At 35.3% G+C, this 13328-nt stretch overlaps 2 protein-coding genes across 2 annotated transcripts; both read right to left on the minus strand.

Annotated features, from left to right (window-relative positions):
- Positions 1 to 899: 899 nt before the first annotated feature.
- On the minus strand, positions 900 to 5003 carry LOC102589241 (uncharacterized). Its single transcript, XM_006353917.2, has 10 exons — positions 4844 to 5003; positions 4511 to 4719; positions 4190 to 4327; positions 3263 to 3400; positions 2635 to 2946; positions 2305 to 2552; positions 1726 to 1935; positions 1518 to 1610; positions 1387 to 1437; positions 900 to 1259 (listed from the first exon to the last, which is right to left on the minus strand). Exons 1-10 carry the CDS (start codon positions 4846 to 4848, stop codon positions 900 to 902), a joined length of 1764 nt encoding a protein of 587 aa, XP_006353979.2. The 5' UTR covers positions 4849 to 5003.
- A 1160-nt stretch (positions 5004 to 6163) lies between these two features.
- On the minus strand, positions 6164 to 7591 carry LOC107061757 (uncharacterized). Its single transcript, XM_015311561.1, has one exon. The coding sequence runs from the start codon at positions 7589 to 7591 to the stop codon at positions 6164 to 6166; it is 1428 nt and encodes a 475-aa protein (XP_015167047.1).
- Positions 7592 to 13328: the final 5737 nt, after the last annotated feature.

Genomic DNA, 13328 nt, shown 5'->3' on the forward strand with positions numbered 1-13328 from the left:
ATACTGTTTTAGACGCAGCAAAAAAAATGTTTGAATCTCAAACAAGCTCGGCTATAGTGGTTGTTAATAAGAAACCACAAGGAATTTTAGCGTGGATATTCCAACTTTATGCACCTTAAAAAGATCAGCAGGGAATTGCGACATAAGTTCTTTGGAAGGTTTAGGAGAAGGCATAGCAGAAGCATAAGCCAAAGCCCTTTGAGGCACCGCAGCTATGAAGACTGCTCTCACAAAAGTCATAGTAGAAAGTGTAATGAAAGGGATCATTATTATGAGATTCGTAGCAGGATGAACAGAAGTACAATCCCTGACCACAGGAGGGGTAGAAGTAGGAGTCCCGGTGGCAGGAGAGACCGAATTCCAGTTAGGGATGACAGTGAAGAGAGGCGTGCAAGAATAGAGCAATGGAATCGGGAAAAAGAACAGGAAGAACTTGATAACATGGATAATGCAGACATTAATTACAAAAATGAAAGCAATGAAAATGAATTTGCTCCAAAAAAAGATGAGTATTATAACTAGCAATGACAATGAAGTGCATATGGATAATACATGAAAATATCGTGCTGGTTGTGGAGCCAAAGTCAGAGTCATACTGATGAATGTCTTAATCTAATGGTAAATATCTACATAACCTATCTGATGGTAAATATCTACAGCCACCACTGCAGAGACCAATGAAAAAGAAGCTAGTCCGACAAGAATGGCAATGTAAACTAGAGGGATGCACAAATTGGTTGTACAGTCTAGAAAAAGAACATTTAACCAAGAGATAGCAGAGGATGAGGACATTGCAGAGACTATTGAGGTAGATCTATCATCTCAAGAACTAAAATTCTTCATATAATAAAATAAAGTCGGGTATATTGTTACTTACTTAGTCAGCAGAAAAACAATAATCATTCAGTTGGAAGCGGTGATATTGTAGGTGGGACATCTGATTGTTGAGCAGCAAAGAGTTCTTTCATTTTCAATATTTCTTTCATTGCCTCTTCTAAGGTAGACAAGCGATCATTCAAGGATTTGTTTTCCTCATTCAAGGATTTGTTTTCTTCATTCAAGAATTTGTTATCATCTCTAGTTGAACGTAGCGCGGACAATATTTCAGCCTTTGAAGAAGTCCCACCTTTCAAATCTTTCGCCTTTACTCCACCCCCAAATCCAAATACATGGCTACGAGTTTGTGGTCCACAACATTTTTCAACAATCTCTATACTAGATAGGGATGGATCTTCTTGAACTATTTCCTCAAGTTGAGCCTACAAAATATATAAAAGGACATTTTCTATCAAAACACAACAATTTTTGGCTATTAACTTATTCAATTTACCAAACGTACATGTTTTTCAATTGCTTCAGGTTCAACAAGCTTGTTATCTTTCTTACGAGTCTCAAAGAAATAGTCGCCAAATCTGGTGGATTGCCATCTTTCCCACCCTTTACATCAAATTCAAACACGTCAAATAACACAAACCTTCGTAAATACTCCATCAGGGAAAATAGTTTTTTAACAATACCTTTTGATAAATAATCTCTCGAATAGGTTTGCTACCAATATGATGGAGCATCTTCAACTTAGATCGGTTTTTTGCATTCCTGATGCTTCTTTCCTGTATTTGTAAAACGTTAAACTTAATTAGAATAATTATAACAAAATTGTTAAAACATAAGGCATCTCAAGCTTCAAGGGTGTTTCCTAGTAATAAAATTAAGCAGTATACATACCTGAAAACTTTCAGAAGTAAAATGTTCTTTTACTAACCATTCCCATTCTTTTTTGTCTACTCCCCTTGGGATATTCTTAAGAGACTGTTGAATGGGCTTATCCTTCACATACTTTGCATGTAAGTATCCTCTCCATTTGTTCCATAACTCATTCATCCATCCCAAGATATGATCACGATGATCATTCATGTCAACAGCCTCAAATTTGTGCTACAAAAATTGGGACATGAGTTGAGTTATTACCAAGGGAGAAGAATCAAGAAAGGACAAAGCAGAGCATAACAGAGAAAGCAATACAAACCAGAGAAAGAAATGGCAAAACTGAAAAAAAAACAGAGAAGAATATATTGCAAAATAGAAAAACACAAAATAGGGGAAATTGCAAAACAGAGCTTTTTCTCGCTCTTACTAAAGTCTCGCTTCTCACTGTACCATCTGTAGTTCTGGATCATGTTATACAAATTAATGTCAACAAAGAGAGAATCATTACAACAGATCCTTGTTGCAGTAGAACAAGAACACATTTGTTGGACCACATTTATGTTAATGAAATATTTGAATGGAGTTTAAATTTGTTACCTCAACAGCTGCCCACATGTGACTTAACTTTTCTTGCTTAATATCACTCCACGAGGTTACTCCCAACGGACATATATTACGATCACGAACAATTTTTCCCAAATGCCTTGAAAACAATTTGCTCTTTGTTCCAACAGTTCGATTATTGTAAAATGTTATTTTCAGCTTTTCTCCATTTTCTAGTGAAGCAACTTCTTTGCACATGTTGCTCCCTCGAACTCTTCTTACCTTTGTAGGATAAGATGAACCTACGATGCATAATTTAATAAAAACTATAGAAATCAAATTCAACTTTAGAAATTAATAAGATATGGATTGAAAATAACGTACCTTTTTCAGTTGTTTGAGAGTGTTCCTTAACTTGATCAATAGATGGAGGCAATGAAATATTAGTTTGCATATCCTCTTTCTCAAGAATCATTTTATCCATTCTTTGCATTTCTTGACTAGACGACATGGTCAAATTCGCTCTTGTGCTTTTAGAAGGAGTTTTGATATGTTGATTAGCATAAAGAGCACTCTTGTTAATATTTTCCACCTCAGATTCAGAAGTCATGTAGTTGTTATGTTTCATTCCCATTCCTTGACTAGTAGAAAAATTAGAGCTTTTAAATCCTTGTCCTCGCCCCTTCCCTATCAAACCTGGAGAAATCAAATCATATTAGCAATACTTTAGCCTAGTGCTTCAGAGAGGAAGAAGTTGAAAAAAATTAACAAGTACTTGCAGAGAAGATTAGATTGTTAAACAGAAAAAACATAGCGTAATACAGAAATTGAAAAAGTAATACAAAGAAGAGAAAAAATGGTTGCTCTTTGGGGAGCTACGATGTGCTACATCTGGAAAGTACGAAACTGAAAATAGTTCAAAGGTATTACAGACAAACTTGAACTTTTGTTTGAAAACATAGCAGATTTCCAAAAATCTTGTCTAGACTTCTTGGGTATATATATAGCTTACCTAGATTAGTCGATGCATGTGCTGAGGGGTTAGTTTGCTTGTTCTCTTTCTCAAGATCAATGGAGTTATTAGGTAATGTTGTTATTCCTTGACTAGTAAACAAAGTAGAGTTTGTAAGTCCTTGTCCTCGGCCCTTCCCTACACAACATGGAGACAACAAATCATATTATCAATACTTTAGAGTATTCTTTTTGAGAGCGAGAAACTGTAAGAAATAACAACGGCTCAAAGAGAAGATAAGATTTTGAGACAGAAAAAAACAGAGCATTATACAGAAAAAATAACAAGGGCTATGTTTTCACTATCGACTCACTTGAGGGCAGAAAAGTGATAAAAGTATGATTCATTTCACTTCTCATTTTAAGCAACAAAACACAATATCGTAACAACCTACTTTAGCACTTACGTTTATACAATGGTGGCACCTAGTCATTTCAATATTGAATAACAAATTTGAGAAAAAGAAGAGATTTACCAATAATTTAGAATAGTGTTTTAGAGAGGAAGAAGCTGAAATTTTTTTGACAAGTACTCGCAGAGAAGATTAAATTGTTAAACAGAAAAAAACATAGCGTAATAGAGAAATTGAAAAAGTAATACAAAGAAGAGGGAAAAAATGGATTCAGCCATGAAATAGGAAATAATCTTTGAGAGTTATAAAAGTAAGATAGTGTTACTACTAATTTTATTGTGCACATAAGCTGGAGGTGTGAAAATATGAATACATGTTTCATCCTCTTATCTAACTATAAGAAGTTTAAGACGGAAATGGTGGTTGCTCTTTGGTGAGCTACTATGTGCTACATCTGGAAAGTAAGGAACTGAAAATAGTTCAAACGTATTATAGACAAACTTGAACTTTTATTTGAAAATATTGCAGATTCTCAAAAATCTTACTTGTCTACACCTCTTGGGTGTTTTTCCTACCTAGATTAGTCGATGCATGAGCTAAGGGGTTAGTTTGCTTGTTCTCTTTCTCAAGATCAATGGAGTTCTTAGGTATCGTTGTCGTTCCTTGACTAGTAAACAAAGTAGAGTTTGTAAGTCCTTGTCCTCGGCCCTTCCCTACACAACATGGAAAAAACAAATCATATTATCAATACGTTTGAATATTCTTTTTGAGAGCGAGAAGATGTAAGAAATAACAGCGGGTCAAAGAGAAGATTAAATTTTCAGGACAGAAAAAAACAAAGCATTATATTAAAAAAAAAAAAACCAGATCACTGGATTGAGAAACAAAACTCTTACTTGTTTCAATTTCTTGGATGTAGTGATTAACCAGATCACTAGATTGAGAAACATAACTCTTAGTTGCCAAATTTCTTCTCTCAACCAAAGATTTAAGCCCTCGTCCTCGGCCCTTTCCAATAGCACCAGGCGCAACAAATGTATATCTGATAGTACTCTTCACAGATGAGTCAGCCTCATTTTCAGTTTTCAATGGTTTCATCTTGAACCTGCAAAAAAGAGCCAAAAATATATAAATAATAAGAAGACATTTACGACAATGTAAGAATAAAAGAAATCATGTCATCGTAAAGTGTAACAATGAATATATTAATTCAGAAAAATATACTTCACCTCATTAGTTCTTTTACGTTTCTTTTGTGAAGGACTTCCTAACTCTACAATATCATCATCCATTTGTTCCACAATATCATAGGAATCACGAGGTTGAGTCTTCTTCACTACTTGCCAACCTTTATTGGAATTATCATTAGCATAAAACACTTGAGATGCTTGGTCCGCTAAGACAATGGCTCATTTGTTTTCAAGAATCTATCTGGATTAACACTCACGAAATCATACTCATCTTTCTTAACTCCTTTTATTTCATCATACACATCAAACCAATTACAACGAAATAAAATCACTCTTCTATCCATGACAAATTGCAACTCAATCACATCTGTTAAAACTCCATAGTAATCAAGGTTCTCACTATCTTTATCATTCTCACCCAATACAACGACACCACAATTTTGAGTCCTTAACTTTTTATCATAATCTTCCACATGAAATCTATATCCATTCACAATGTAACCATTAGAATGTGTCGAATATCGGGTAGGACCGCGTGAAAGCGAGAGAAGATCTTCCATGATACGACTAGCATCTCCTTTATGTAATTGTGCTACCTATCATCAAGATTATGATTATTACTTTAGAATGCGTATTACAATATTAAAATATAAAATTTTATGTTTATGTATTACTCACCCTATCTTTAAACCAATCAATAAATTGTCGATTCCATTCTACATCAGACAAGTGGCATGCATTCTCATGAGTTTGTGCAAACTCTCTACAAAATTGAAGTGAACCATAAATATCATATAAAAAGAAATAATCGTATGGCGAAATAATAATGAGAAGATATGAAAGAACTCTCCATACTCGAGATATGGTAAGACTTCATCACAATTCTTCAGTATGTATATGTGTGCTTGCTCTAATTCATCTGCTTCAAGCTCAAATGGAGTTTTAGCTCCCAGAGTTTTTCCAGGTTGACAAAATAGTGATAAACCTCCATTAGATTGCTTTAAACCCCCATCATAATTTCTTTCGGGCCGATTAAATTTTGTGTCAATTCTACGCAGATACCTTGAGCATAAGGTCATACATTCATTTGCAATGTAGCCCTCTGCAATACAACCTTCAGGACACACCCTATTACCAATGAAAGATTTTAGAAAATATAACCATCGTTCCACAGGATACATCCATCGATAATGAATCGGTCCAGCAATCTTAGCTTCAGTAGCTAAATGAATAGGTAAGTGAACCATGACATCAAAAAATGAAGGAGGGAAGACCTTTTCTAACTTGCAAAGTGTAATGGGAATTTGAGCTTCAATATGTTCCAAGTTATCAATTCTCAACTCCTTTGATCCAAGAACACTAAATCTTGTGATCTTTCAAGTTTACACATTGAGAAATATTAGATGAAAATCCATCAGGAACCTTTAGATTCTTTAGGAAAAGGCATAACTTGTGCTTCTCTTCGGGAGACAATGTGTAGCATGCAGTTGGAATTTCAATTTTCTCCCCATTTTGGATAGGGTGCAATTCTGGCCTAATGTCCATTTCTTGCAAATCTAACCGAGTTTTAATTGTGTCCTTGGTCTTTCCTTTGACATTCATGATTGTCCCCATAATATTATCACATATACTTTTTTCAATATGCATAACATCCAAATTATGTCGCAACAACAGACTCTTCCAATATGGAAGTTCAAAAAAGATACTTTTTTTGTTCCAATTATCCTTTCGATTTTCATGTGATATCTTCTTCCTGTTCTTTGGATCCTTTGATAATTGTATCCCTTCAAGATCCTGCACTTGATTAAGTATCTCAATACCAGAACGCATTTGTGGCGGGGGTCTTCTCTCATTTGTACCATCAAATGACTTCTTCTCATTCCTCCATTTGTGATTATGAGGAAGGTAACGTCGATGACCCATATAACACTGCTTCTTACCATTAGCTAGTCGAGTTGATGAAGTGTCTTTATTGCAACATGGACATGCCAATTTTCCTTTTGTACTCCATCCAGATAAATTTCCATATGCTGGAAAGTCATTAATGGTCCACAACAAAGAAGCATGCAACTTAAAATTCTTTCTAGCTGACACATCATATGTCTCAATGTCATAGGTCTCAATACCAACTTCCCACAATTCTTTTGATTCCTCTATTAAAGGCTGAAGATATGTATCAATTGCATCTCCTAGGCCATTTGGACCAGGAATAAGCATTGACAAAATAATATTTTCTTGTTTCATGCACAACCAAGGTGGTAAATTATAAGGAATAAGCACCACTTGCCAAATGCTATGTGAGGTTTTTGAATTTCGGAATGGCTGAAATCCATCACTAGCAAGTCCAAGTCGAACATTACGAGGCTCAGCCGCAAATGAAGGATGAAGTTCATCAAATGACTTCCATGCCATTGAATCAGCTGGGTGCCTCATTATTCCATCATCAACTCTTTTATCCTTATGCCATGTCATAAGAGTAGATGTCTTTGTAGACATAAACAACCTCTGAAGTCTAGGCTTTAAAGGAAAATAGCGTAAGCTCTTTGATGCTATTTTTTTTCCTTTTTTATTCCTTGTTTCCCCGCTATGTGTTGCTATCTTCCATCTAGACGCCCCACAAACTTTGCAAGAATCGAGTTGGCTATCCTCCTTCCAGTATAACATGCAATCATTAGTACAAGCATCAATATTGTTGTAAGAAAGGCCGAGTTCTTTAATTATCTTCTTTGCCTCATAATATGAGTTTGGCAAATCGATGCCATCCGGCAACAACTCCTCTTTCAACATTTTCAATAACATTGTAAATGACGCATTACTCCAACGACCCATACTTTTGATGTGAAGCAATTTAATCAAAGAGGAAAGCTTTTGAAGCTTTGGAATTTTGATATAGTGGCTGCTCGAAATCCTTCAATAGGCTATAAAATCTTTTTGCTTCAACATTTGGTTCCTCCTCAAGTACATCATCACCATCAGTATGTGTAGTTCCTCCATCAAGATTAGGATATAGATCTCTCAACAGTTCTTCTACTTCATCCTCACTCTCACATTCTTTTACTTCATCACCATCTTCATATTCAAATTCAGATTCTGACAATGGCTCACCCAAACGTTCTCCATGGTGATACCAAAAAGTATAATTCTTAATTATTCCATATACTTGTAAATGTGTCTCAACTGTTTTACGAGTTCCTAAAGTTGTATTGTAACATTTGACACATGGACATCGTATTTCATATTCTTCTCCTGTTTTTTGAAAAGCATAATCCAAAAACTTTTGCACGCCTACTAAATAGGTTTCATCTAGCCGATGGTCAACTAGTTGCATCCATTGCTTACTAGGAGCCATAACCTTGAAAAGTACATAAAAGTTAGATTAAAAAAGATAAAGGATAAAAAAAATACTAAGATACATACAACTTGTTATAATTAGATGCACAAAATAGAAATGTGTGTTATGATTGATACACAACTTGTTAAAACGTACACTACTTGTCTAAAAGAATTATTCATGGTGTTCCATTTAACTCATCTCAAGATAAGATAAAATGGAGTATCTAATTATTTGATAGAGAAGCTTATTGTACATCTCACTCAACTCACATGTGACTTTTTGGATTTCAAAAATGATTCAAATGCATTTTTTAACAAAAAAATAATCAGATTGCACTAAGAAACATAAAAGATTACTTATCTTAAAACATGTAATCTTCTATAGCTTTGTACTTACACAAAATAGTCGTTTGTGATTAAAAAATTCTTGTTGGTAGTCGCTTGTGATTGAAAAGTCTTGGCTCATAACTAACTTATCCTAATGTTAAGAATTACTTAATCGCATCCTCAAACTAATACATAAAGAAAGAATAAAGCAAACTTGCAATTCCAACTATATGCTACAGTGGTTATAAGTTTAAACTCCAAAATACCACATTTTCCATCACTAAATCATAATAGAGGTGAATGTTTGTTTAAGTTTGAGAATTAAATTTAAATTCATATATATATATATCAGTCATGCAGCTGTGCATAGCATGAAAGGATTAATATAAAATCCTATCATACTCCATTTATCAGAAATACAACTACACATAATGGTTCTGGCCCTGTGCTGGGTCATGGATATCTCATCTCTTAGCTAAGAACCTAAGACATGGTGCTACAGGAGCCGAGCAAATGACTCTCAAGATTTCAAGAACATAAAGTTGTTGACAATCGCCTATGAACTTGAGTGGTTTATGTCATCTATTATGTAATTGTACTTTTACAATGAAGAATGTTTTTTTGAATCTTTAGTGTCTTTTTTTTCTATAGCAAATGATACAACTAGTAACACAGGTGATTGGGTTCTTATGAACATAATAATCTTTTTTTTTTGGTTTTCCACTCCATGTTTGGAATCTGTTTTGGGGCACCGACTAATTCGGACAACTGTTGTGTAAGACTCGTTAAACAGAGATGTGCTCTCTACCAGATTATTTTCCATTTTCAGGTCTCAAAGTAAAGCTTCTGGTTAAAGGTTTAGGAATTATACCCATCCTACCACAATCCTTAATGACAAACATGATAATCGTATTGAACCTAATCTTCATGATAATATGAAATTGTACAGTTAAGACAGCCAATATGTTCAAAATCTAGACTTACTATATTGAGTTTTGAAACTTTTCTTCTGTTTATTATAAGGTGTCCAGTTGGAGAGATTTCATGAAGGGACGAAAGAAGGTAAGACTGTTATTACCTTATATTGCAGGTTAAGAAATGAGAAATTCCGCCTCCAAAGTTGAAAACAGAAGATCCCAATAAATCTTATGTTCAGCGACCTATGAAACGAGGTTAAACACATGTACTCAATTAGTTTTGTTTCAGTGATATTTAAAGTTTGAACTGACTATGGTGGAGTGTAAGCTTCACACTTGTATCAATTTGTATCTGTAGCACACTTGGTTATTCTGCAGCAAAATATATTTAGCACCCTATTTTAGATGTAAATTAAGTTAGACTATACATATATGGGGATCCCTTAATTATTGCATTTGGCATACATTTCTGTCTACGAACTGAATCCTGATAGGTTATTCGTGATATATATGTTATATGCATATATGACAGGTGAAATAGGAGTCACTGTTGTGGAGTTTTATCTATGGAACTTGATTGTCCATTATATTGGCTCTATTTTTCAATTACAGAAGTTAAAAAAGAGGAAGAACAAATAGAGTAGCTTGAATACAATAATAAAGAAAACGACCTCAATAAAACATATAGAAGAAACACAACAACTCAATTGGAAGTAGAACCAACCTGGAATTCTGTTTCGAGCAAAGCTGGGGTGCAAGTCTGTTTTGAGCAGAGCAGCAACGATTCAAGCAAAAAGACGCGATTAGGAGAGGAACGTCAAGATTAAGCAGGAAGAACAAAGAGTGCAGCTTGAATACAATAATGAAAAACGACATCAGTAAAACATATCAAAGAAACACAACAACTCGAATGGAAGAGGAACCAACCTGAAACTTCGTTTTGAGCAAAGTTGGAGTGGAATTCTGTCTTGAGCAGAGCAGCAACGATACAAGAAAAAAGATTGGATTAGGCAGAGGAACATCAAGATAAGATTATGCAGGAAGAAAAAAAAGAGTAGCTTGAATATAACAATGAAAAAACGACATCAACAAAAGATATAGAAGAAACACAACAACTCGATCGGAAGAGGAACCAACCTATAATTCTTTTTCGAGCAAAGCTGGGGTGGAATTCTGTTTTGAGAATAGCAGTAACTATACAAGCAAATAGACGCGATTAGGGCAGAGGAACATCAAGAAACGTCAAGATTAAGCAAAAAACGTGAAGAGGGCAAAGTGATGACCTTGATGATCAGATGCAATGGTGATCTAGAGCTCAAACTAGGGCATTAGGACGGGCTGCTGTACTATGAGGAAAAAGACGATGGTCTTTTCATTTACCTTCAGTATACTTTTATTTTAGCGCTTAAAATTTTGTTAAAGCTGAAAATTTCATTTTTTTAATATTTTAATATAAAAATTGGCGAACTTTTCCCTCGCTCAAGGCCCTCAATATAATTTGGGACTAGTGAATTAAATTTTTAAGGACTAGATTTAATACCTTCTCAATAAAATGTACAAATAAGGACCGAAATATAATCTCGTCCTAATAGATATACTTTTAGAGACGTGATAATTCACTCGTCCTTAAATGTTGGTCTTAAATAAGGCTTTTTCTTGTAGTGGATTATGACATGAGTATTCTCTATCACCTAGGTAAGACTAATTTTATTGTTGATTCTTTGAGCAGGTTTTTTATGGGTAGTATTACCCATGTTCAAGAAGGCAAGAAAGAATTAGCCAAAGATGTGCACATACTCTCACGACCGAGAGTCCGGTTAATGGATTCCAATGAAGGTGGAGTGCTGGTGATGAATGGCGCTAAATCATCACTAGTGTCTGAAGTAAAAGAGAAGCAAGACCAAGACCCTGTTTTGCTTTAATTGAAGGTAAATGTTCATAAACAAAAATTAATGGCTTTTGAACAAGGGGGAAATGGTGTATTGAGGTATTAAGGTAGATTGTGTGTACCAAAGGTGGATGAGCTTCAAGAGAGGATCATGATAGAGGCCCATACTTCCAGATATTCGATCCATCCCGGTTCCAAAAAGATGTACCGTGACTTGAGAGAATCTATTGGTGGAGTAGTATGAAGAGGTGTATTGTAGGGTTTGTTGTTAAGTGCTCGAATTGCCAACCAGTAACGGTAGTGCACCAAAGGCCCGATGGTATAGCTCAGACCATAGATCTTCCAGAATGGAAGTGGGAAATGATCAATATGGACTTCATTACTGTCTTGCCGTGATCTCGCAGGCAACATTATTCGATTTGGTTGATTGTAGATCGGATGACTAAATCAACCTATTTTTTATCGGTAAAGACTACCATTTCGGCAGAATATTATGCCAGATTATATATTCAAGAGATAGTCAGACTTCATGTAGTTCCTGTGTCTATCATTTCAGATAAAGGTACACAGTTCACCACACAATTTTGGAAGTCTTTCTAGAAGGGTTTAGGTTCGAAGGTAAATTTGAGTACTACTCTCCATCCTCAGACTGTTGGTCAAGTAGAGCATATGATTTAGACTTTAGAAGATATGTTGAAGGAGTGTGTGATCGATTTCAAGGGTAATTGGGATGATCACTTACTTCTCGTAGAGTTTGCTTACAACAACAGTTATCAATCTAGCATCCAAATAGCTCCTTATGAGTATCTATATGGGAGAAGATGTAGATCTCCTATTGTATGGTTTGAGGTTGGTGAAGCTCGGTTGATAGGACCAAACTTAGTTCATCAAGCTATGGAGAAAGTGAAGATCATTCAAGAAGGGTTGAAAACAACGCAAAGTCATCAGAAATCCTATACAGATTCTAGGAGAAGAGACTTGGAGTTTGAAGTGGATGATTGGGTTTACTTAAAGGTTTCACCCATGAAGGGTGTTATGAGATTTGGCAAGAAGGGGAAGCTTAGTACCCAGTATATTGGTCCTTACAGGATATCCAAGAGAATAATTGACAATGTACCTTATGAGTTAGAGTTACCGTCAGAGTTAGCAGCAGTCCATCCGGCATTCCACATTTTAATGTTGAAGAAGTGTATGGGAGATCCTTCTCTTATTATACCTACGGAGAGTATTGGTATTAAGGACAACCTATCTTACGAGGACATACCCGTTGATATACTTGATCGTCAGGTTCGCAAGTTGAGTACCAATGGGGTAGCATCAGTCAAGGTCTAATGGAGGAACCACTTTGTTGAGGAAGCAACTTGGTAGGCTGAAGAGGATATCAAGAAGACATGCCCACATCTCTTTACTTTCAGAAAAATTTCAGACCAAGGTAATGATTTTTTTTTGTAAGACACTTTCTAAATTGATATGATATGTTGTGTTAAATTGCATGTTGGGTGTTTGAGTTGGGTGTTAGATGTTTCCATCCTCCGGCTTATTTAGAGTAATCTCATTCGATGACGGATGTTCCCAAGGGGGAGATGTTGTAACACCTTGGTCTTAGAAAGAGATAAATTTAGAAACAACTAAATTGGAAAGAGCTAAATTGAGATTTGTACAAGTTACTATTAAATTCAGTTTTGGGTCAACTTCAAACAACCATAACTTTCAGCACAGAATGAGTTAGGTAGCCCATGATATATGAAATTGAAGGACGTTGAGTCATCTTTCCAACGCCGCCGAGTTTGCTGAATTCCAAGTTTGAATGAGGAAGATATGCCTATTTTAGTACTGCCTCCCCAGTTAAGGAAATTCTTCTGAATTAAGGAGGGGTATTTTGGTCTTTTTATTACCCCACTAGGCCTATACGTTTTGTTCACCCAATTAGGGGTCAAAGCTGAGTAAAATCAGTTTTCACTCAAGTCTAAAGCATTCAACAAACTAAGGCAAAGTTGAAGAGGAGATTGTAAGTTTGAGGTATGTAAGTTTTCATAGTGATGAGTTTGTTCACCTTCAC

Source organism: Solanum tuberosum, unplaced genomic scaffold (genome assembly GCF_000226075.1).
Source record: "Solanum tuberosum cultivar DM 1-3 516 R44 unplaced genomic scaffold, SolTub_3.0 scf00165, whole genome shotgun sequence".
Taxonomy (NCBI): Eukaryota; Viridiplantae; Streptophyta; class Magnoliopsida; order Solanales; family Solanaceae; genus Solanum; species Solanum tuberosum.

What these genes read in the sequence shown, in the direction of transcription:
- LOC107061757 (XM_015311561.1), bottom strand. Translation starts at nt 7,591, where the DNA reads ATGTTGAAAGAGGAGTTGTTGCCGGATGGCATCGATTTGCCAAACTCA.
- LOC102589241 (XM_006353917.2), bottom strand. An exon ending in TCATGCATCGACTAATCTAG is followed by an intron (nt 3,401 to 4,189) that starts GTAGGAAAAACA and finishes CATGTTGTGTAG; the next exon opens with GGAAGGGCCGAGGACAAGGA. An exon ending in GAGAGATTATTTATCAAAAG is followed by an intron (nt 1,438 to 1,517) that starts GTATTGTTAAAA and finishes TTTGATGTAAAG; the next exon opens with GGTGGGAAAGATGGCAATCC.